This window comes from Mustela nigripes, chromosome 10, assembly GCF_022355385.1.
Source record: "Mustela nigripes isolate SB6536 chromosome 10, MUSNIG.SB6536, whole genome shotgun sequence".
In the NCBI taxonomy this organism is placed as follows: Eukaryota; Metazoa; Chordata; class Mammalia; order Carnivora; family Mustelidae; genus Mustela; species Mustela nigripes.
Genome location: NC_081566.1, coordinates 63372862 through 63396342, shown reverse-complemented (window position 1 = coordinate 63396342; position 23481 = coordinate 63372862). Strand labels below are relative to the sequence as shown.

Sequence of the window (23481 nt, the reverse complement as noted above, 5' to 3'; positions counted from 1 at the left end):
AGGTAGAGGACCAGAGGTCCGGCTGCAGGGTGACCGTATCCTCCAGCACTCGGCGCTGGAAGGTGGTGGGCAACGACAGAAAACCGGGGTTGAAATATCTGGAGTCAGAAGCTAATCTTGTCTAGACACTTTCCTGAGCACCAGATGTGTGTAAAATTGTAAGCAGAGGATTCGGTTCATTGCTGTGTCTCATGAAAATGGGCGTTCTCTCCCTTCAGGAATATCCTCAGTCACGTGAAATACAGGATCATAAACACACCGTGATGCTTTTGTCTTCTTGTTCATGGAAATAAAAGCAAAGCAGAATTTATCAGGATTCCCATGTTGGCAAGCCACAAACTGTAACAACGCTGCAAACTGTGGGCATCTCCTAGAAACGGCTGTTTCAGAAAAAGTGCTGCTCAGCAGGGGCAGGGAAAGGATGAGTTGTACTTCTGGTTTCTCTATCAAAGATGATAGTGCGGCGTCACTGCCTGGCGACGAGGCTCATAGAGGACGTGGTAACGATACGGAGCTGAAGGGAGAGACTCCGGTGTGATGTCGAGCAGCTAGCCGTTATTTTTTTCTGGATTTTTATAATTTTATAATTTTGTAATTTTTATAATTTCTTGTTCTAAACAGTCATTGTAATACCGAATACTGCAGCCATAATTTTCTGTCCAGTTTTTTAAGGGGGGCTAAACTGGGGGAGTTGTGCAACCACCTCTCCCACACACATGCAGTTAAGATAAAGAAGAAATAAAACAAAATAACTGAATGGTAAGAAAACGTCTCTGGGAGGCTTGTGCCGGCTGCGCGCACAGCCCGAGGGGGAGGGCGAGACAGTGACGCAGAGATGAGGACACGCGCACTAGCTGGGGTCTGATTTGGTCCAGCCGTGAACCATCCCAGGATGCTGTTCCAGGAACAGCAAAGAATAATTTTTACACGGGCATTATGCGGATTTTCCCCCTAGAACACCCAGCATCTAGGAAGACATGTGAAAATTCTTTGCATTTATTAGCCAGTCAGATTCAAGGCTCAAATAATGACAGAGCATCTGGCTGGACATTCAAAGGTTGTGTCGAAGCAGAACGGTTCGTTCTGATGCAAGGCTGCCCCCGGGTCCGCAGGCTGCTCAGTGCCTGCCAGACGCTAAACATGTAGGCCGCACGCCCATCGCTACAACAGCGACGTGTAACCCCTCCACTCCGCTGCCGGAGACGTGCGCGCGCGCACACACACACACACACACACACACACACTCGCTCTCTCGCTCTCCTACTCCCTGACGGCCTTTGGCAGCGATGACATTCCGGGAATATGATCTGAGAGGTTTAGATGATTCCCTCTGTCCTCACTTTTCAACCCCGACTCCTGCCCATCGTCACCCCCAGGAACACACTGCTCACAGCACTGTTTAGCCAGGTCCTGAAGGATTAGGGCTTCAAAAGTTACCTATTAAAATGCAAATGTCCCTGGCCGAGCTAAGACCTCTCTGTCCTTATCTGCTCACAGCCTAAAGAGATTCCTTTCAGAGAAGGCTGTTTCCATTTTTTAACTGGGTAATTCTGTGCGGAACGTAGAATAAAGTGGCCAGCACTACATTTGACTTGAGGGCTGACCGCAAGATGGTTTCTCTGTGTCACAGCAGGCCTGGGAACCATCCCCCAGACTCCCAGCCCGTTCTGAGAGCGAGCTGCCCTCCGCTCTCCCGGCCTCCTGGCCTGACTGTGCAGGCTGCAGACTCGGACCCAGCTGCGCACCCCACCCCACCGTCCCCCGCCTTCCCCGGTCCACCAGTGGTGTTTCCGGCTTTTTCCCACAGACGTGCAGGAGGGTCTGTCCCTGGTGCTCTCAAGGCCAAAAATGCCTTACAAAACCACGACACATTGAGTCACATTTACGGCTTTACTATCTGCCAGCCTCTCTCTAGCCCTTTAACTACATCAATCATTTAATACACCAACAGGCACTGTCACCAGATCTGTTTTCCTGAGATGGGGCTCAGGCACAGAGACAGCGAGGAACTTACCAGGAGCCACACAGCGTGAGTGATTTAAGCTGAGAATGACAGTCCCCAGCCTGTTCAGGGCATACAGTCAGGGTTACACTTAATCTCTGTGAAGTATGTATGGACAATAGTTTTAGTCTTAAAAACTTAGTTAACTTAAAGACTTAGTTAACTTAAAGACTTGGTTTTAGTCTTTAGGCTTTAAAATTTAATGCAACAGTCTGACGTTTTATAATTTTTTTTTTTTTAACACCACCATTCCCTCTGAGAACCTTCCTTAGCAGGCTTCTAATTCTGTTCTCCCCATTCTGAAGGAAAAGTCAGCTCACCTCACCTGATCTGTGTCTGTTGGAAGGCAGGAAGGCAAGCGTGAGGTCCTCTGGGTCTCCGGGCTGGAAAACAACATTTATAAGCAAAGCTCCCAGTCACTTTGCTTGAGCTCACCTCGTGGCTCAGACTGTTCCCTAACTACAAGAGGCCACAAAGACCCCTCATCTGGAAAGTGAGTGGCTGTTACGTGTCTCAAAGACAGGCAGCCCAGTCAGTGGTCCAGCCCTGAGATACGTTGGGAGACCTATTCAAGGACTTTCTCTGCAATTTACAGTTTCAGGGGACACCCAAGAATTGAAACACTAGTTAAGAAATCTTTTCCCCAGTCTACTGCACTTTTGTGACCCTGTACCTGACCTATACCCTTTGGCCACTGGCAACCTTTAACAGGATATCCGGTAGGACTCACCTATAAACAAATAGTAGCTCTTGCTGTATCCCTATATAAAATCCAAATACTACAGTCAACTTTGCATTTGAGCAATAGTATATTGTATTAAAATCAAATACTAGAAATACGTGTTATGTCTGGTCTCCATTCAAATCCATTATTTCTGTGAAAAATCCCACTGACTGCCCTTCCCATGTCAGAAAGAAGTAAGTCTCTAAAGACAGAAGGAAAAGATCATCTTCAGGATTCCTCCGTGAAGCCCCATTTTTCCTTTTTTCAGGGAGGCGTCTCTGTCCACACGCAGGGTTGTGGCTTCCATAACCCCTGTCCCATCCCCTTGTCGGTGGTACCTGCTTGGGGAAGCCCTGGAAGTTTCCATTTATTTCTTTCAGAACTATCCAAAGTAGGCAACTGTTCACGTCAAAACAAGAGTAAAAGAAGCCGCAAAGCTACTGCCTTTATGGTGAGACGCCATCAGGCCACCAGCACCGACCGTTGAGGACTCCTCCCTGAGCAGACAGACTCCTATCCTGGTGGCTGGAAGACCTGACAACGTCCTGGACCTTGAGAATCTGGATTAAAAGGCAAGAACCTCTCTCTCTCTCTTCTCTCTCTCTCTCTGAAATACACATAACGGATATGAAACTGTGTCAACAGCGCTGCGTGGCTATGGACTGAAATGTCATCTCATGAACCCAAGAAAAGAAACTATAGCTAGAACACATAGGTTAGCCTAGACCCGTGATTGCCCACCGGTGGGTCACAGATCCCTGGGAATGCAGGAGGTCTTGGCGTGGAGTCCCCGAATCCAGGGGCTCTGTGAGCACACGGTGTAGATGGGCTGGAGGGGTATTCTGTAGAAGTGGTCATGAGCACAGGCCGTTTAGCAAAACCACGTAGTTTCAAATCTTAATTCCTCCACTTAGCAGGTGCGTGCCCAGACGAGTCACCCAACTTCCCTGTGTTTTGATTTCCTCATTCTATAACCACAGAAATTTGGTGGGACCGAAGCATATTAGTCATGTTGCACAGTCAGCCCTATACCTTGTCCTCAGGCATGATCAGTGTTTGTGAGGCGCAGTCACACCGCAGCGGACAGCCACTCGGCTCTCTCGTCTTTCACATCCAGTTTCAGAGGGACCTTGTCTTGTGCTGGAGAACACGGAGAGGAAAAAGCCAATACAGTGGTCCTTCTGTCTGCTTTCAATTTTGGAGAAGGGTACAAATACCCCGAGACCCAATGGGCTGGCCCCTCCCTCCTCTGCCAGCATGTCCCAAATCGTGAAAGCTCCCATCCAAAGCCTTTCCCTCTGGATCCAGCTACACAGACAAACCAAACCTTGCAGGCCGGGTAGACCATAGACGGCCCTTTGGGTCTCCTTTCTCCATGCTACTGGGAGAAGTACAAGTTAAGTTTACCGAGACCCAACAAAAGATCAGAATTTGGGAATGAGACACTCTATTTAGGATTACCCCGACTGTAAAGCATGTGGAAAAAGGTGAGAAGGAGACCCAGTCTCTTGGCCTCAGTGAGACACTTGTTGACATGGACAGGCGGGCTACACGGAACGAACAGCGCGCTCCACCCAGAGAGCATGTAAAATTCAGAGGACTTGGTCTTCTGTGCAAGATAAAGGATGTGTAGGACAGCATTGGCACATGAACCCGTGATTCCTGGGTATCAACTCATTCCTTGGGGTACCCATGGCTGTGTCCTGTGGGGATGATTTCTTCTTCCTGAGGTTGATGCTGCTGGTTTTGTAGTCGTTTTTGGTTTTGTCTTAAGGGGTGGATGCACAAGGGGCTTCGGTGTGCTTTTTGAGGTTTAATGAACTGCTTTTGTTGAATCAGCGAAATCTCGGCCCTCCCGACTGCCAAAACACTACCTCCATTTCAAGGGCAGACACGGAAGCAACAGCTTTGGGATTGTGCAGCAAACAAAAATGGTCTCTTTCACCCCAACACCTGTGCTCTACCCCCCAGGGGACAGGACCTCTCAGTGGGCCCCACCTTGCCTCCCGTTCAAGCAGGAGGCATTTGGACAGCGTGGAGTCTTAGGAGGAAGCTATCAGAGAGACCACATGAGTCCCAGGAAGGTGTTTATGTCTGTCGTTGTAGGATTACGTTCCTAAGGAAAGCCCCCTGAGTACCCTGGACAAGGTCTCAACCAAGTGGTGAGGTGCAGCTTCTATTCGCTTACATGGCAAGATCTCTTCCAGGATCTTGCTGTTCAACCATGGCCTTCCAACAGCGCCCCCCAAAATGGCATCTGCTCCGCTTCTTTCTCCTGCCCCCCACCCCACTGAACAACTTCTTATGTGAATTCTTCCATTATCACGCTTTCTCATCACGATAACGGAGATGAGTGAGACCACTTACGTAAACCAGACTCGACTGGTTACCACATGGAAGTAGGTGACCAACTGCCTTAACCCAGTTGAAATGCCTCTATCTCCTTAGAGTCTGTAACAAACACTGCTAATGAAGGAGGGAAAGGTATATTCATTAAGCCTCTTCTACATACCAGATGTGTGCAATGCATTTCATGTGTTTATTGACTTCTTATCCCTCCTACTAAAGCCATGACCCCGATGCCATTACTGCCCTATGTCACAGGTCAACCTTAATGACATAAATATGGGGAGTATTTGAATTCAGATCTTTAAATACAAACAACAGGCATTTTTCAAGATAACTTCCTGCTTCCTTTAAAGATCTGCCCCTAAGCCATTGAGGGGCCTGAAACCAGTCATCTGGAGCTTCTCACTTATGGATCGTTGTAGCCCTGATTCTCTCATGCCCCCAAGGCTGGAAGCTCGGGTTAGGTCCTCTGCGGGAGAACTCTACGTTTGGGTCAGCGGGCTTCCTCCTGCAGTCTGAGGAAACGCACGGTGACACAGAATGGGGCCTTGCTGACCTCCTCCTGCTCTGTCTACTTCAGATTTTTGGCAAGGACCAAGCAGGACAAATACCACCTGTGAAAAAAGCCTCGTAAGTGGTAATGACTACAGAATTTGTGGTGCTGTCATCTCCGGCATTGTCATCTATACCGAATCCTGGGGGAAGGTGACCAGCTCTGGCCTAGAGCTAAAACACGGAATAGTCAAAGTGGTCCTGGGGGTGCTCCGAACCGGTGTAGGTTTCAAGGAGGAAGGGCGGCCATGCCAGAAGATTGGACATGTCAAAATGGGCAATAGCTGGGGAAGGAAATAAATTATAGAATAGACCCAGATCCATCTATGCTATGGTCTAACATCCGTCATCCTGAGTTGGGAGCTCCATCAAGACCCGGTGGAAGAGAAGGGGTCTGAGAATGGCCCCATTTTGGCTGCTTCGATAATGGATCTTCAGGGAATGAGATGAAAACATGTAGATCGGTGAGTGGGTGGGCCAGCAGGAAATTAGGTAATAAGCAGGATGGCAGCTTCGGAGAACCACAACCGAATTTCAGCACTCGCTGGCCCGGCACGGGAGAGCACTAGCTGGTGAATGTGAAATTGCCCAATTTGGCACCATTCTGACTATTATTGCCAGAGAAGGCAAACCGAGGCGCAGCTGATGAGTTACCCAGATATGATACAGAAAACATTTCCTTCTCCTTTTTGGCTTCAAGTCTATTTCAAGGCTTCAAGTCTCCAGTCCAATTTGCACTTGGGGGCCGCAGAGGAGATGCCGGTTCCCATGGGAGGCCCTGTCCTGCTGTGGATGGTGTGGCTTCTCTTCTGTAAGTAGACGTTCAGGGACACCACCCCACCCCGGAGGGGCCAAGATGGATCTGGGTGGCAGCTGGGGTAGGAACGTGGACAGTTTTCGTGGTGGCTTGTTCTAGGTTACATGCAAACCACAGTGCGTTTCCTGGGGATTCTGTAAAGGACACAAGCTGTACAGCAGGGCACATTGGGCCGAGCAAGGCTTAAGGGGGAGCCATCCCCAAAACCTCTCCTTGCCATCTCTCTGGCATCTCCCAAAGGGCAAGGGAGGGAGGACAAAGGGAAGAGAAAAGTTCCTTCTCTCTCTGGGTCAGGTTCCTGAGAAGACGCTTGGCCCTTAAAACTCCACAGATGTAGACCTGACCCCTGTTACCAGACCCCTGTCCTAGAGTCCCAGAAGGCGGTGCTTGGCCACTAACTTATCTTCTCTGGACTTTTGCAGCTCCACACGGTGTGTCGGCAGGTAAGTGAGTCCCCTGCCCTTGCTCGGTCAGCCCCCACATGGCTGGGCATGGCTCCTGCCTCACTGTTCCCCTTCACCCTGTCTCCTCGGCTTTCTAGTGATTAAGCATCTGCTCCTCTCTGTCCAACCCGAGCCCCACTTCCACGCTGCCTGTCTTCTTTCTTTCCCCCGTGTGATGGCTTCAAAAGAACCACCTCATTCCCCTGAGGCACCCACCTCATTACAGGCAACAACCATGTCTGTGGAACATCTCGACGTTCGAGAGCTGCCCAGGCATTTCCACACAACCTCAATCAGTCCCTACAACGACATCTTAGTACGGTCGCCATCTTGTAGTTGAGGCTTTTGCTCAAGTGAGAGCCTTGCTGGAGGTCTCAGAGCTAGCCAAGGGCCAGCTTCTGACACAAGTCCTTTGGGTCCAAGTCTAGCTCTGTTTCTGCATTCTTCCTCCTCACCACCTGCCACTTCCTAGGCTTTGGTTAAATCTGTACCGCATCTCTTTGTTCCTGAAAACCTATTAAGGCTGATTCTCTCGGCGCTTCTCACTTCCTTCCAGAATTGACATGTATTTTTCACTCCATATGCATTCACAGTTAAATAGTCATAAAAATTTAGAGCTCGGAAAGACTATGTTTCATCTAGTCCAACACATTTATTCATCCATTATTCACGCATTCATCCACTAAGTAAATATTTAATGAACACGTACTTTGTACCAGCCACTGTGCTGAGCTAGGGCTGAACAGGACAGACATCGCCTCTGCCTGACCAGAGGCTGCAGTCCTCACTGGCTTGTTTGTTTTTCAATACCCCACACTTGCGTCCTATCTTTCTCCCTAGGTTGGGAGTTCTCTGGAGCCACAGCACTATTCCCTCCTCCTGTGATCCTAGGAATCAGGACAGTTTCTTATTAGTGGCCGTTCAGGGGTAGACAGACCACTCACTGAGGGACTATTGCCATGTCTGTACTCTAGAGCCTGGACAGTTTTCTCTCCCCACCCCCCTTACATCTCTTTCCACAATTTGATCTCCTCCAAGATATCTCGAAACCTATGGTGTCCTTGAACCCGCCATGGAATAGAATATTGAAATATGACAATGTGACTCTTATATGCTATGAGAACAACTCCCTTGAAGTCACCTCTGCTATGTGGACCCACAACGAAAGACTTTTGGAAAATAAAACTTCACGCTTCAACATTGTGAAAGCGCGCCCTCAGGACAGTGGGGAATACAGGTGTCGGGACAAAGAATCCAACGTGAGCGATCCTGTGTACCTAGAAGTCTTCTCAGGTAAGTTCCCGCACTATGGAAAAATGGATTCCTCCATATGAGGAATGGCCCAGCCAAAGATGGGGAGAGGTCAAGTCATTCCAGGGTTATGCACAGGGGTGGGACTCGAGTCTCTCACTCAAGACCTGCCCATCACTCTTCTTCCGCCTTTACTTACTCCAGCCAAGCCTTGCTTCTTTCTATGCTCTCGCCGTCCCCCACCCCCCAGCATTATCCCTCTACTCCACCTCGTCTCTCCGCTGCCTGGGGCAGGTGTGTACGATGCGTGCCAGTATCGGGTTGGGTGTGTGAAGGTCGCAAAGAGCTGAACATCTGAAATAGAACCGAAATGTCTGATTGTGAAATTTGTTCACGATTTCCACGCACCCCAACCTGGATATCAGGTTGCACTCTTGGTTTTGAAAGACATCGTGTAGACTCCTACTGACCTTCACTTTTACTGAAGAACAAACCCTACGTGTGTTTCCACTTTGTGACTCCTCCGTTGCCAACAACCGGCACCACAGGCTCAGACTTCCGTGGTTGGTTAGTAAATGCCAGACGGACAAAGGAAGGATTTCACTGAAAGGGCGAGGTCATGGATATACTTTGCTTTCTTTTTCTAATGCAAATATATTTTAAAGGATAAACACCCTTTGTATTTTCCTTTTGAGTGAAAAGAGGTGTGGTAGCATCCGGAGGCAAATCCCAGGTAGAAGTAGAGCAGCGTGCAGTAGCTTACTCATTTCCTCGGACGAGGTTCTGGAAAACTCCAGGATTGCTCTGAAATAAACTGACTGCACAACCCAGCCAGATTTTAGTTCAAAATTCTCCTTCAGTGAGTGTGTTTCAATTTTTTTTTTTTTAAGATTTTATTTATTTATTTGACAGAGAGAGGCAGAGAGCACAAGCAGGGGGAGCAGCAGGCAGGCAGAGGGAGAGGGAGAAGCAGGTTCCCTGCTGAGCAGAGAGCCCGATGCGGGGCTCGATCCCAGGACCCTGAGATCATGACCTCGAGCCGAAGGCAGAGGCTTAACCCACTGAGCCACCCAGGCGCCCCTGAGTGTGTTTCAGTACCTACAATGACATTAGCCAGAGAACCTGACTCTTGTATTATACAGAATCATTGTTAACAAGTATTTGCTGAGTAACTGCCCTCTCCAAGGTAACGGTGTTGGGCATTAGGGATATAATGCAAGGATCAGATATGACTCCTGGCCTCCTGGAGTATGGAGCCAGATGAGGAAGAGGACATCAGTGAGTAACTAGGCACACATCATTGAAATTGGCAGTCATGTTCTGGGGGAGTTTTGGAGCCAGCTATGATTAGGGGTAGAGCTAGGGAGCCTCTAAGAGGCAAGAGGACAAAACAGACCTGCCTCTAGGGGAGGACTCCCTGGACAGGAGACTTTTATACCTTTTTAGTAACCAGAACTGGCACCGACGGAGCTGAAGGGAGCACTGGCTTTCAGGCTGCCCATGGACCGGCTCTGCAGAAACATCAGAGTGGTCTGATGGCCCCAGATTCACTTTTCAGGAGGAGAGAGGATTGATCTGTATAGAGGACAGATTCTAAGCATTATTTTGTGTTTCCTTTTTTATTGACTTTATGAGCCGAGAAATGGGTTCATGATAAACCATGGTTCCTGCCACATGCCCTGTGAGTGACCACTTTTATCTCGTGTCTCTCCCTGTGTCCATCTATCCATTTGCTCTTACACAACCTCACTAATGGTCTTCAGAGTGGCTGCTCCTTCAAGCCGCTCCCGAGGAGCTGACGGAGGGTGAGTCCTTCCACATCAGGTGCCACAGCTGGAAGAATTGGAACGTCACCAAGGTGACCTACTACAGGAATGGCAAAGCCCTCAAGTACGGGTATGAAAACTTCGAAATGTCCATCCCCAACGCCACAATAAAGGATAACGGCAGTTATTACTGCACGGGCTGGATTAAGAAGCAAAATCATACCTCCAACACCATCAACATCATTGTGAAAAAGAGTGAGTTGGTAAAGGAAGGGGGACCCATGGTAGGGGAAGGGGGAGAGAGAGACCCCCCCAGCCTGAAACGGCTGAAGTGTCCAGCAGGGGACAGTGGGTGCGCCTTGCCGGGTCCGCCGGCCCAGGCTGTGACACATGCCCAGTCTTGGAGCCCTTATTGGTTTGCTGGCAGCAGTGAGACTGGCTCACAATGTGGGGTTTCTATGAAGACTAAATGCAAATATTGGGAAGTGGACATGTAGCCTGTTAAGCGTTACCCAACCATAATGATCACAATTCCTAGTGTGCTCTCAAAGCCTCTGCTGCTCCTGGGGCGGACACTTAATTTATCAAACTGAAAGGGAGTCTCCGAGTTAAAGGAAGGAAGGCTGTGAGGAGCTTGGAGACGCCACACTGGTGGAGGAGGGCTGGGGAAGGAGACCCACGGCCAGCAGACTGGGTGCCTGAGTCAGGAGGAGGCAGAGCCTCCTGAGGAGAGCAGGCTGGTGGGCTGCCTCCACTGCCAAAGATAAAGATGCTCCTACCTACCTCCAGAGAAGAGAGGGAGCCTTTGGAATATCTGCCTCGCAAGGAGGAAATTAGAATTTTTTTTTGCTTGGCATATTTGGCTCATTCTAATGCCTAAAAAAGCATGAGACTGGAAGCCAGAATGAAGTTTTAATGCCAATTTTCTGTTAACTAGTCTGAGACCCAAGTGCTATTTAATTGTTGTTGGCCTTCTGGTACCCTTATCTGCAAAGTAAAGGATCTGGCCCAGATGCCCCGTGGGGACCTTTAGAAATACTGCTGTCTGCCTCTCACCGCCTGAGATTCTAATTTAGTTGGTTTGGAGGACTGGGCATTGGTATTTTTAAAAGCCCTTTCAGGTAATGGTCATGTGCAGCCTGTGCTGAAAGCTGTTGGTCGAGGTGACCTCAGGCGGGGGGGGGGAGGTGTTCTGGCTATAATATTCTGGGGCTCTACAGTCTACGATAATCACAAAAATCAATGCCTTGCAAACAGAATAACAGAGCCACAGGAGAGAGGATTATTTTGAAGAAGCTCTGGTCCAATGTCTTTGTTTCACCCGACAGGCAGGTGGTAAATGATGAACGATTCAGAAATGAGGCAGTGGCCACCCCCACCCCAGCCCTCACTTCTCCTGTCCACCCCCATCGCATATGGGGCACTGGTACTGTGAGCCCAAATAAAGGGTTCACCTTTCCTATGACCTTTCCCCTCAGACAGACTGGCTAGAAAAGCTGTAGGCAGGAGCTATGAAGGAGATCTCAGGAGTCCCTGGGCTCCAGGAAACATGGACAGAGGTACCTAAATCCGTGGGTGTTGCCATGTCATGCTGGCGCTAGAAGACAAAGCACCAGGCGAGGTCCTTCTCTTAGGGGGATGATGTCCTGGGCCTCATTCATCGGTTCTTCATATGACTTGTGTTTCTTGTTGCATCTAGATTACCTCGACCACAGTGTTCACCAAAGGAAAACCTCCTGGCTACAATATCTGATCCCATTGTTGGTGGTGATTCTGTTTGCTGTGGACACAGGACTGTTTATCTTGACCCAGCAGCAGCTGACACTGATCTTGAAGACTCAGAGGACCAGAAAGAACAAAAAGCCAGATCCTGAAAAGAAATGATGTCCCTGCTTAAGAACCGTTAGCAACAACAACTTCTTTCCAGCATCAGCAGTCGCTTCTCCATTGTCAGACACAGCTCCCAATGCACACAGAATGGTCTGCACTCAAGGCTTTATAGAACTGCTTCATTAAACCAACTCAAACTGATTAAGTGACATGTAATTGTAACTGCTCAATAAATGTCTGTTAAATAAGTTAAAAATGAGTAGGTTCATTTATTAGCATCTGTCAGAGACAGGTACAGCCTGAATAAAAAGGTATGAAACCAGGTAACATGATGCTTCTGAGTATTTGAGGCTTGCTAGTTTCTTTTTTATTTCTAGAGGCAAAAACCATGAAGTTCTAGACTAGAGATGTCTTCTCTTAACCACTCTACATCTAGACTGGGACTACAAAGACATGGGGAGATGCTGGTGAGATTGACCATTTTTATGCTCTCACTTCAACATACCCCTCATGAGCTTCTAGCTCCTTCTAGATCTGAGGCAATCTTGATCCCTAGGACTCTGAGGATGGGGCTCAGTCTAAGATTTTCCCTTTGATTGTTTTTCCTCCCAACATCTCCCAAACTTGTATCTTGAATACCCTCTTATATCAACTGAACTAAACATCTTGGAGAAGCCCCAGCAAATAATTATCACCAAGACTCTCAGCTCTGAAAACAGAAAGATCTCAGGCAAAGACCCAGTCTTCATTCTCCCATCCCCCACCCCACCTATGCCCATGGAGACAGTTGGACGGGGGCCTAGGGAAAGGGTTAGGGAAGAGAGGCAACCTATTGTCAGTGCTGACCATGAGTTCACAAGCCAACGAGATATCAGAGTATCCATAGCTTCACTATGTTTTAGAACAATTGCTAACATAAAGAGGAAGTGAATCTAGGGGGAAATTTGTAAATACCCATGAGACTGAGAAGTCCCATTTTTTCCCAAAAGGTGTTTTTGGACCACAAAGCAGAGAAAAATATTGGAGCTTTTTTTTTTTTTTTTCCTTTCTTAATGTAGGTATCTGGTATGTATCTCCTTAACATCCCACTCACCCTCTCCCCTCCATTGCAATCATTTCAGAGCGGTAAGAAATGACCAGATTCCCATGAATAGCCATGTAACTTGACTTCACAGGCAGAGAAAAGATTTTTCTTGCAACAAGAGGCCAGGAAAAGTCCCCAAAGAAGGCTCCTTGGTGTTGTTCTGGACACTTCCCCTGACTTTAAGGGAAGACAGGAGATCCATGAGACCTCGAGACCATGGTCTTGCCGCCACCTTCACTAACGACATTATGCTTCACAGCGTCCTAGACACGGCATCATACACATCAGACCAGAGAGCAAGTGACTTATTCCTTTGTTGGATCTGAGCCCAGATGATGCAGAGTGAAGGGTTAAGAGGTATTTAACATGGATAGAAAGTCTAAGCTTGGGGTGCCTGGGTGGTTCAGTGGGTTAAGCCTCTGTCTTCAGCTCAGGTCATGATCTCAGGGTCCTGGGATCAAGCCCCACATCAGGCTCTCTGCTCAGCAAGGAGCCTGCTTCACTCTCTCTCTCTCTGCCTGCTTCTCTGCCTACTTGTGACCTCTCTCTCTGTGTGTCAAATAATTAAATAAATAAAATCTTTAAAAAAAGAAAGAAAAAAAACAAAAAAGAAAGCCCAGGCTTGATCAGCTCAAGCTACAACTTCTGAGGGGTTTTCTAGGTTCTGGAGTATCACAGTTCACCTCCACCTCCCCTTTCTCCCCACCCAAGCTTGCAAGGGCTCTTCAGAGGGCACGAACCTGGATCTTCAGGCCACTGTGAACTAGTGTGTGACTGGAAAAAGTCACTTGCCAGTGTCTGAGATTCCATTTCTTTGTAAAAAGAGGGTTTTGGACTAGGCAGACTCTAAGCTTCCTTGAACCCAGACGTCCTATCCTCGGTGGAGTCTACTTTCCATGCGGTGACTACACAGGCTCACAGGCTCAGAATGCATCCCCAAGAAGCTCTGGCGTGAATTGTCCCTTCGTCCTCCACATACTCTTTGCCGTGCTCTTCCGTGATCTGAATCTCAGGTTTGTGGGAGACTTCTCCCTACCATTCATTTCTTCCTGTTTTCTTTCTTTCCATACATTGCTTGTTCATATGGAATGTAGAACAGAATCGGGGCTTAAAAATTTTGTGGCGTTCTAAAATATGACATTTAAAAAGATGTGTTTTCCTTTATACATATATATAAGATACTTTGTCTGTGCCAGAGAGGGAGTACGTATGTCATACCGGTGATTGAAGTAGAGATGACCCACCCCCGCGTCACTCTTGGGCCTCGTCTGCTGCCCCGTCTCTCACCACATTGGTCTGGTCCAGCTCACAGGGCAAATTTTCTCTTCCACAGCTGCTGTTCCAAAATGGCTGCCGCAAATCATCGTGAATTCCCAATAATAGAGACTGTATTTTTTGAAAATCAACTCAGTGAACTCCCTCCTGGTGGCCAGGGAATGACAAATTCCCTTGGTCACTTTGAAGTCGGACCAAAGATCCACCTTGTCAGTATGTTGGGGAATTGAGTGTTCGGAGAAAGTCTTTGCTCTTTCTCTCTTCTCATGAAACGGGAAGTGGGACAACAGGACCATCTCCCCGACCCCAGAGATGGGAGCTTTATGTTGAGAATGCCAGAGACACCTGCCAGCCTGGGTCGCTAGATAACCTCGCAGAGTGGTCCTGTCTTCCTGCCTTAAGTTGTCTGCCCAGCTCTGGACAGTTACTCACCGAGCTCAGGTGGCTTCATCAACCCCCAGAGCAATCCAGTTTCCACCCCAAACCTTTACCTACGACGGTGCCCAGGATCGCTATCAAGTTAGCTTGTGCCCATCACTTGTAGCACCCACACTCTTTCCCTTCCTAAAAATTGGAATAACATAGCCTCACATTTAGCCTTTTCTGTATTTGAAATTTTAAAAAATATCACCAAGACTGGTCAGCCATCTCCCTGCAAGGTAACTGAATGGAAATCCAGGGCTGCAATGCAACTGAAAATTGCTTGCTGTCAAACCTCTGAAGATAAAGGAATGACTTCTTGTGGATTTTGAGAGAAGTTCCAACTGTTATTTTTTTCCCCTCAGATTCCAAGAGGATAATACTGTACTACTATATTAACTAAATTGAGCCCCAGAAAATATACTTCAATTAATAGGATGATCTTTTTAAAAAATTAAGATATAGGAGCCACTGGTCTTCAGCCCTCCCTAGAATATATCAGGGTGAACAATCTGGGTCCTCTGCTTGCCAAGTGGAGTTCTAGAAAAGGGATCCTAAAACGCTGCAGATTAGGATCCTCAGAAACAGATTCTGAAACAAACTGAAATGTGACAGGTTTCTCAGGGAGTGCCCTCAGCACCAACACCTGTGTGAGAGGGAAGGCGGTGGAGCCCCGCAAAGGGAGAAGCTGAAGTGCCACAGCAAAACCTCAAACCGTCTCACAGACAAGAGCCCTGGAGCTGGGACGGCCCCTTGTAATCCTCTTAGACGGAGGTCTGGGGGCCCGTCTTTACAGCCTGAGGTAGGCAAGTCTTTGGAGGCAGGGTGCCCTGGGGAGATGTGTGACTCTGGAGAAAGTAGCTCTTCAGCAAGAACAATTTCCAAAGAGCCACTCGACTGACTGCTGCGGGCCCAACACCCTCCTGGCAGCCTGTGGGAATGAATGTGTGGGTCCTGAAGGTGTGCCATCTGGGGAGGGTTGCACGGCACCCACTGAGTACGACTGTGCTAGAAGAGAGTGAGGTCCCGGACATCAGACTCTACCTCATGGCTTTTTATCTGGATAAAGAAGAATCACTAAGCCCAGAAATTTTTTTATAATTTCGACTATTCTCACAGCAATGCATGGGTTATTTCTAGAAATCCAGACATGAAGCAAAGGTATCTTGGCCTCCGGGTTACCTTCACATGCTAATGTTTTTGAAAAGTCAGACATATTAACTGGATTCAGAGAATTTGTTAATTTCCACTATCTTGTCCCATCCCCCGCAACCGGCAGACCTCAGGACACTCACAAGTGCTATCTTGCCTCTGCAGGGTCATCCCGTGGGGTCAACTGAGTTGCGGGGACATGGGAGCTGTGTCTGGAACTCAGAGTACATATGCTCATTCCTCCGTGCAGAGGCCAGAGTGGAGCCGAAAATGAGGGAAAAAGGACCCACCAGAGCACACACGTTCACCCTCTGTGACGCTCAGACAGGAATGCTGTGTTAAAGCCCGTTTTTAAGTTGGGGGTATCTCAGAAGAAACTTCAGTAGATTAATCTCTGCAGGCTTAGGAGCTTACCAGAAAGTTTTTTATTTACGTCAAGCTTCAGACTTCTGCTCATTAATAAGTGTTTTCAGGAGTTGTAGTTAAAGTGCTTACACTTCTAACACCCTATCAAACAGTTTAGGTCTACCCTGTGAAAGAACTATGCTTTTCTTGGCTCCATCCAACCTCTGTGCTTTTTACTCCTGGGCTGGAAACATGGAAGGTGTTGAACTTTTCAACATGCCTCCCTTTACGTCTGGTGTTTTCTCACCTAGCCAACTTCCAGCTGTGGACAACCCGCTTCGGTGCTCTCGGGAGCTGATGACTTTTTGCTTCCCCACATTTGCATCCCGCATTCCCAGGAATGGCCAGGTAGGGCCCTACCACCACTCGGAACTGCCTCCACCCCTTCAGCCTCCTGAAGATTCCTCAGGCTGTTCTGAGATATCAGCGTTGGCAAAAGCAGATTACGAGAAAGTCCTCAATGTCCACAGAAAAGAATACACATAGGTCTCCTCGCTTGTTAAAAAGTTTGCACAAACTACTCCTACATCCCCACCAACAACAGTGAAAGTCTTTCGGAGGTGGCTTCCAAATACTTTGTTCATGGGCTTTCTGGACGCGGCTGATTTTATGTCTCGATGGAGTTGTGTAGCTGTGTGCACTCATGTGTGATAGGACACAGGTGGGCATGACCTAGGCAGGTAAACCTTTCCCCTCTAGTCTTGAGCATTTGCCAAGCCATTTTATTCATTTATTTATTTGTCAGAGAGACAGAGAGAATGAGTGGGGGGAGGGGCGAGGGGAAAAGGAGAGGGTCAGGCAGACTCCCGCTGAGTGCAGAGCTGGACGTGGGACTCAATCCCAGGACTCTGGGATCACGACCTGAGCTGAAGGCAGATACTTAGCAGACTGAGCCATGCAGCTGCCAGAACCATCTATCTCTCTGTGCCAGGCCACTTTTTATCCTCTCTGAAGAAGGGCATAGGAAACCGTGACAAACCCAAATGGAAGCCCACAGTTTTGGTTCCCCTTACTTTAGTCTGTTCTTCTTGATCTCATACTTAAAAGCATTATTGAAACAGCATTAAAATCAACATACATTTACAAAATCAAGTGAAAGGCTTTCAACAATCTTGTCTTGCTACGAGGAAAGGGGCCTCCGCCCCACGGCTCTGTGCAGAGCATCCTTGACCTCCTTGTTCCTCAGGCTGTACACGACAGGGTTCAACAGGGGGGTGATGACCGTGTAGGTCACAGAGATGAGTCTGTCCTGCCCCAGGGAACTCTGGGACTTGGGCTTGAGGTAGATGATGGAGGCGCAGCCATAGTGGATGATGACCACCGTGAGGTGGGAGGCGCAGGTGGCGAAAGCCTTCTTCCGGCCCTCAGCTGAGGCAATCTTAAGGATGGTGGAGATGATGAGGACGTAGGAGATGAAGACCAGGCCCATGGGTAGAACCAGGACACAGACGCTGACAACAAAGTTGATGATCTCATTGACAGTGGTGTCCGTGCAGGCCAGCTTCAGCAGGGGCCTCACGTCACAGAAGAAGTGAGAAATGACAAAGGCATCACAGAAGGGCAGACCAAACACAGATGTTACCTGGACAATGGCCATGCCCAGACCAATTCCCAGTGATCCGGATGCTAACTGGACACAGACCTCTTTACTCATGATGACCGAGTACCGTAGCGGGTTGCAGATGGCCACATAGCGGTCGTAGCCCATGGCCGTGAGCAGGAAGCAGTTGTTGATGCCGAAGGTGAGATAGAAGAAGAGCTGAGTGGCACAGTCTTGGACAGCAATGGGCTGTTGGGGGCTCAGGAGTCCAGAAAGCATACGGGGAATGATGGCCACAGTGTAGCAGGTCTCAGAGAGGGACAGCATGCTCAGGAAGAAGTACATGGGGGTGTGGAGGTGATGGTCCAGGCGTATAATAGTCACGATGACAACATTGCCAGAGAGAGTCAGCAGGTACAGAGTTAGAAAGACAACAAAGAACACAAGCCTGTGATGCCACCCAAAGCTGGAGAACCCTTCCAAAAGGAACTGGGTCACAGCACTGGAGTTTGGCATTGACATTGAGAGAGGTCTAGGACTGGGCAAAGGACAGGTGTGATGAACCAACCACAAAAGAGAGTAGGCTAACCCAAGGCCTTCAGTAAAAAGTGTGTCCATCAGCTGAGCAATGCCCCGGACCTCAAGAGTCATCAGTATCTGCTGCTGTCATCACCTTTGCCCACCCTCTTCTTCAGCTCTACAGAAGTATTACCCCAGGACCCTGAGACTGATGGCAGAGAGTGATCTGGGAGGAACAGTAGAGACAGAGTAAAGGAAAGATGAGTGGAAGTAATTACCCAGACACTGGCGAGGTGAGTCCAGGTCAAGGAAGAAGCTCAGCACTGTAGTTCCTCCTCAAATGCTCTTGAATTAGCTGGGAAGGATCTGGTGAGGAATAGTAAGTAAAGTGGAAGGCAGAAAAAAGAGCTGAGGCCGCCAGCCTTCCAACACTGGTCAGAATGCACTGTCACCTCCCAGTGCTCCAGCCCCAGCCTGCCAAGATTTCTGCTCCCCCAGAACCCTACCTATGTCCTAGGCTTCACTTCCCTAAGCGCTGACCCTAAAAATCCCCAGTGATCATGAAAGACTAGAAATGGGAGCATTTCAATAAAAAGTTCCTCCTGAAAACCCCGCACCAAGTATCTTCCAGGGCCATGGACAATGGTTTGATAAGGCCCAGCAGGTACGCAGCTTAACTCCTTGAATTCGAGCAAAAAACGGGATGGAACGAATCCAAGGATGTCCCTTCAAGTAGGGAATGGGTTTTCCTAGTATGAGAGCAAAGAGAAACTCACCTAATTGGAGAAGACCAGGTCTACTCTTTCCTTCAACTTTGCACATTCCAAGTTGAGATAGGAATAGAAAGGAACTCCTCTCATGTGAGCTCAGAATTGGAGACTACAGTGGCAGGGTTAGCCTTGCCCTTTAAGCCTGTATCTACTCCTGGTAGAACATACCATGTTTAACCATCATCTCCAACCACATAGCTGAGGATCATCCTTTTCCATCCAGAAAATCCTGAAATGCTGTCATCTCTGTCCCCTCCTCCCCGTGCTTTCCACCAACACCCAACTTCTGAGCACACACAATCATTCTCTGCAGAGTCTGCAATGGTCTCCCAGTCAAGCTCTGTCATTGCAAACAGAGGTCCAAGTCCAAGCCTGCCTCCTGAAGGTTGTCATAACATTCTTTAAGAAAAAAAAGAAAGAAAGAAAGAAAGAAAGAAATCTGCTAATGGGATTCACGCGAACAATATGAAAACGCAAACTCAAAAAGATGTACACACCTGTATGTGTACTGCAGCATTATTTACAATGGCCCAATTACGCCAGCAGCCCCAGGGTCCAGCAGTAGATGAACGGATAAAGATGTGGCATAGACACACAATGGAACATGACTCATCCGCCTGCCATGTGCAAGAACATGGATGGACCAGAGAGTCTAATGCTTAGCGAAGTCAGTCAGAGAATGACAAATACCGCCCCATCTCACTTACACATGGGGCTTCAGAAACGAATACAACAAAGAAAAAGAAAGAGAAAACCCCAAAACCGGACTCTTTATTATAAAGAACACACTGATGGCTACCAGCGGGAAGGTGGCTCGGGAAGGGGTGAACGGGCGAAGGAGATTAACTGTATAATTATGGTGATGAGCCCGGAGTAGTGTGCGGCAGAGCTGAATCCTCTATATCACACACCTGGAATTCATGCAACGCTGTATGTTAGCTCCACTGGAATGAAGATAAAAATTTTAAAAATCTGATGATGGAGCTTGCCTGCATAAACTCCTTCAGTAGCCCCCTGAAATTTGAAGCATGATATTTAAAATCATTTGTAAATTGAGTATAGCAGTACCTCTTTGGAGTCACCGTGAGTAGAAGAGGGGTTAGTGTATTTGAAGAGTTGGACACAACAGTGGGTATGGGAGGGGAGTTCAGCCCAGGCTTGAAGGATTTTTAAACAAGCCTTTGATCACATCCAGCCTTGATTTATAATTTTCATCATTTCCCTTCCAATTGCTTATATGGACTTTTTTTATGTGCTTTAAAAATCTTTCTTGAAGGGCACTGGCCGGATCTGTGTATTGTTCTACATACTATCCCAGCAGAGCTATGGGTCTGGTAGAACAATTTTTAGTTTTGCTTTTAATCCAACTCTTAAAGATGCCCAGCATTTTCTTAGATCACAGTAGCCCATCCCGTTGATACATCTAGGAAAAATCTGTAGTGACATCCAGATCGCGTACGCATGTTATAATGGAGAGTTTGGAACCCATCGCTCAAAACCACCGTTTTCATTATCCTTGCGCACTTACATTGAAATTCATCCAGGTTATTCTTGTAACTTAAATTCACTTTCCTGGCAAAAGATTTGACTCATGCCTATAGCCTAGAATATTTCTTTTTCTTTCTTCCTCCAGACCGTTAGTCAGCTCTAAACTAGCAGCACCTGAAACAACTCTATCCCAGCACCGTAATGTGGATAGACTCAGCAGAACGACCAGGAAAGGCACACAGAGTAGGACGCGGGAAATGAGAAACAGGGGCACGAGGAGGCTTCCTCATCCAGGGTGTAAGAAATGGAGATGAAGGAGGAGAGAGACCAAAAGGGAGGGAGGGTGCAGACGGGCAGCGACCTCAAAATTCAGACCGTATCTTCGGCATGGAGGTTATTACCGTTTCTTCCTTTCGAATAAATGATCAAAAAAAGTGAAACAAAGCCTGTCCCTGACCCAATCTTGGATGAATATACTACTCACCTTTTTTTCTCCAGGGAAAACTTATCTCATTGATCTCTGATTTTTTTTTTTTCTACATCTACTGTGAATAATAAAATTTTGCTTCAAATCCAAACAAAACCTCTTCTTCTTTCTGGGGTTGACTGAGTTGAGTACGTCATGAACTGTGAGTGCCACGCTGGTATCAGGAACACAAAGAAACCAAGCAGCGGTCCTTGCCCTCACGGAGCTTGGACGCAGTTGAAGGTCCCTCAAGTCTTACGTCCCTCCTCCCTCCATTAGCTCACATATACACACAACCAACGTGATAAACATCACAAGGCTCGGGATCAGGGATCCCGACCCCCCTTCTGCAGACCATCGCTGGCCCGGATGACTCGGCTACAGTCGACATGCTCCATCCCCCGCCCTTAAGGAAGTGAAACTCACCAGCAGTCGTCTCCTCGCTCTTCTGAGAGTCACAGCCCTCCACGCGGGAATTTGAAACTAATAGTTATAAAGCATTTTCCAGTTTTTGTCAATACTTTTCCTGAAATTATTTAAAATCCATCAGTTACCTGAGTTTAGACCACTGTAAAATATTGCTATCCTACGAAAAGCCTACACGTTTTCTTATCTGAGGGTTGCTGACATCTTACTGAGCCGAGCTGTGGTTTACAAGAACTCCTCCTTCACTGGCTAATCTTGGGATAACACCCAGATTGTGATACCGAAACGAAACTAGAAAGGAAGGAAACAATGCATCACCCCGTCTTCTAGCGCCTGAGCCTGCAAGTGAGGGGCAGAGCAAGTCCCATTAAATTCCTCTAGACTCTCACCGCCTCCTCTGACACAAGCTCCTCTTTGGGTCACAAAGCAGTAAGTCCAGCTTGGGGTTTCTTAACAAGGTGCAGATTGCTTGTCCCAGACTCCTGGGTCTCCTCCCCCACAACAGCACCAGTCCTCCCAAGTGACCGATAGTGGAGGGCACACTCCAAACAGCACAGTGTCTAGAGACCTCATTACTCAGGAAGCTCATTTCCTAATCCTGGGATTAATGTTTTGAGAGAGAGAGAGAGAGTTGGCTTGGCTCTTAGGAGAAATCTCTGGGGTGAAAAGGCTGATTTCAAAATGTATTAGTTCGGGGGGCGCCTGAGTGGCTCAGTGGGTTAAGACTCTGCCTTCAGCTCAGGCCATGATCCCAGGGTCCTGGGATTGAGCCCCGCATCGGGCTCTCTGCTCAGCAGGGAGCCTGCTTCCTCCTCTTTCTCTGCCTGCCTCTCTGTCTACTTGTGGTCTCTGAGTGTCAAATAAATAAATAAAATCTTTTAAAAAAAATGTATTAGTTCAGGCCATGGTCCTGCTAAGGTATGTATCATACTTCTCTGGTGCCGAAGGAGAGAAGCTTAAGACCTTATGGAAATGACTCTTTACATATGGTGCAAGGGAAGCAGCGACAGTCAGGCAGGATGTAAGCGTGGACCCCTGCGGCCGGGTGCACAGAGGGCTGAGCCTCCAGCGAGCCCGCTTCAAGCCAGTTGAAAGTCCCAGGGTACCATCAGCAATCCAGTCTCTGACTTCTGTTGTAAGAACTTGAAACTTTTAAAAAAGGTTTTATTTAAATCCCAGCCAGTGAACGCACAGTGTTAACATGAGTTTCAGGTGCACAACACAGTGATTCAACACTTCCTACAATACCTGGTCCTCATCCTAAGTGCACACCTTCTTCCCCACCCCGCTTCACCCCCGCCCACGACCATCAGTTTGTCTCTATGGCTAAGAGTCTGTTTCTCGGTGAGCCTCTCTCTTTTTACCCCCTTTGCTTGTTGGGTTTCTTCCTTAAATTCCACAGATCAGTGAAATTGTATGGTCTTTCTCTTTCTCACTTTTATACTTTTTTTTTTAAAAAAATTGAAGTACAGTTCACACGTGACGCTACACTAGCTTCAGGTGTGCTACGCAATGGTGTGCTATGCTGTGCTCACCACGAGGGCAGCCACCATCTGTGGGCATGTGGCACCAGTACAAGACCACGGACCATGCCCTCTGTGCTGTGGCTCCCTTTCCGTGACTTACTCGACTCCTCACCACTCTCTCTGAGCTCTCCTCCGATCGCCTCACACCTCGCATCATTCTGAAGCCCCTGGCCAGGCCATCTTCCGGAGAACACATCTGTCTAACTCCCCACAGCCCAGACAAATGTAGCTTTGAGACAAATGAGCTTTGACAAATGAAAGTTGGCTCTCAGCCGCCACGTATTTTAAACTCTCTCGTCATATTCACTGCATTGATCTTACATTCCTATAACTCACCTTTGGAGACTCTCATTCACCTCCTCTCATGGGGTACTTAAGCTGTTACTGACCAAAGTAATTGCTAGCATTTCTGACACACACGTCTTATCCGCTAGTACTAAACTATGCAGTGTACATGTTACTTCACTGAAGACTAACGATGAATCTATGGGGTGGCATCACCATATGCGTCTTCAGAAGAGAAAACAGGCACAGAGATGTTATGGAGCTTTCTCTAGGACACAGAGCTGACAAAGGAGAAACCATGCCTTAAGCTGGAAATCCGGCTTCTGAAGAAATACTAGCACAAGTCTGGACACAGAATTAATTCTCCATAACCGTTGGTTGGATGGAATGT

General features: G+C 47.9%; 2 protein-coding genes across 2 annotated transcripts in view; one reads left to right on the top strand and one right to left on the bottom strand.

Annotated features, from left to right (window-relative positions):
• The first annotated feature begins 6370 nt into the window (after positions 1-6370).
• On the top strand, positions 6371-11990 carry FCER1A (Fc epsilon receptor Ia). The gene is made up of 5 exons (XM_059414148.1): positions 6371-6438; positions 6867-6887; positions 7926-8180; positions 9902-10159; positions 11604-11990. The coding sequence occupies exons 1-5, from the start codon at positions 6384-6386 to the stop codon at positions 11786-11788; spliced, it is 774 nt and encodes a 257-aa protein (XP_059270131.1). The 5' UTR covers positions 6371-6383; the 3' UTR covers positions 11789-11990.
• Positions 11991-16788: 4798 nt separating this feature from the next.
• LOC132026239 (olfactory receptor 10J3-like) overlaps positions 16789-23481 on the bottom strand; it is a 148117-nt gene continuing 141424 nt past the window's right edge. Inside the window, 1 exon segment of the mRNA XM_059414147.1 lies at positions 16789-18142. Coding sequence (XP_059270130.1) covers positions 17191-18142 — 952 coding nt within the window. The 3' untranslated portion in view covers positions 16789-17190.

Bases quoted from the DNA above. Each gene is read 5' to 3' on its own strand.
- FCER1A (XM_059414148.1), top strand. From the start codon at position 6,384: ATGCCGGTTCCCATGGGAGGCCCTGTCCTGCTGTGGATGGTGTGGCTT. The intron at 8,181-9,901 runs GTAAGTTCCCGC...AATGGTCTTCAG, and splicing joins GTACCTAGAAGTCTTCTCAG to AGTGGCTGCTCCTTCAAGCC. The intron at 10,160-11,603 runs GTGAGTTGGTAA...TGTTGCATCTAG, and splicing joins CAACATCATTGTGAAAAAGA to ATTACCTCGACCACAGTGTT.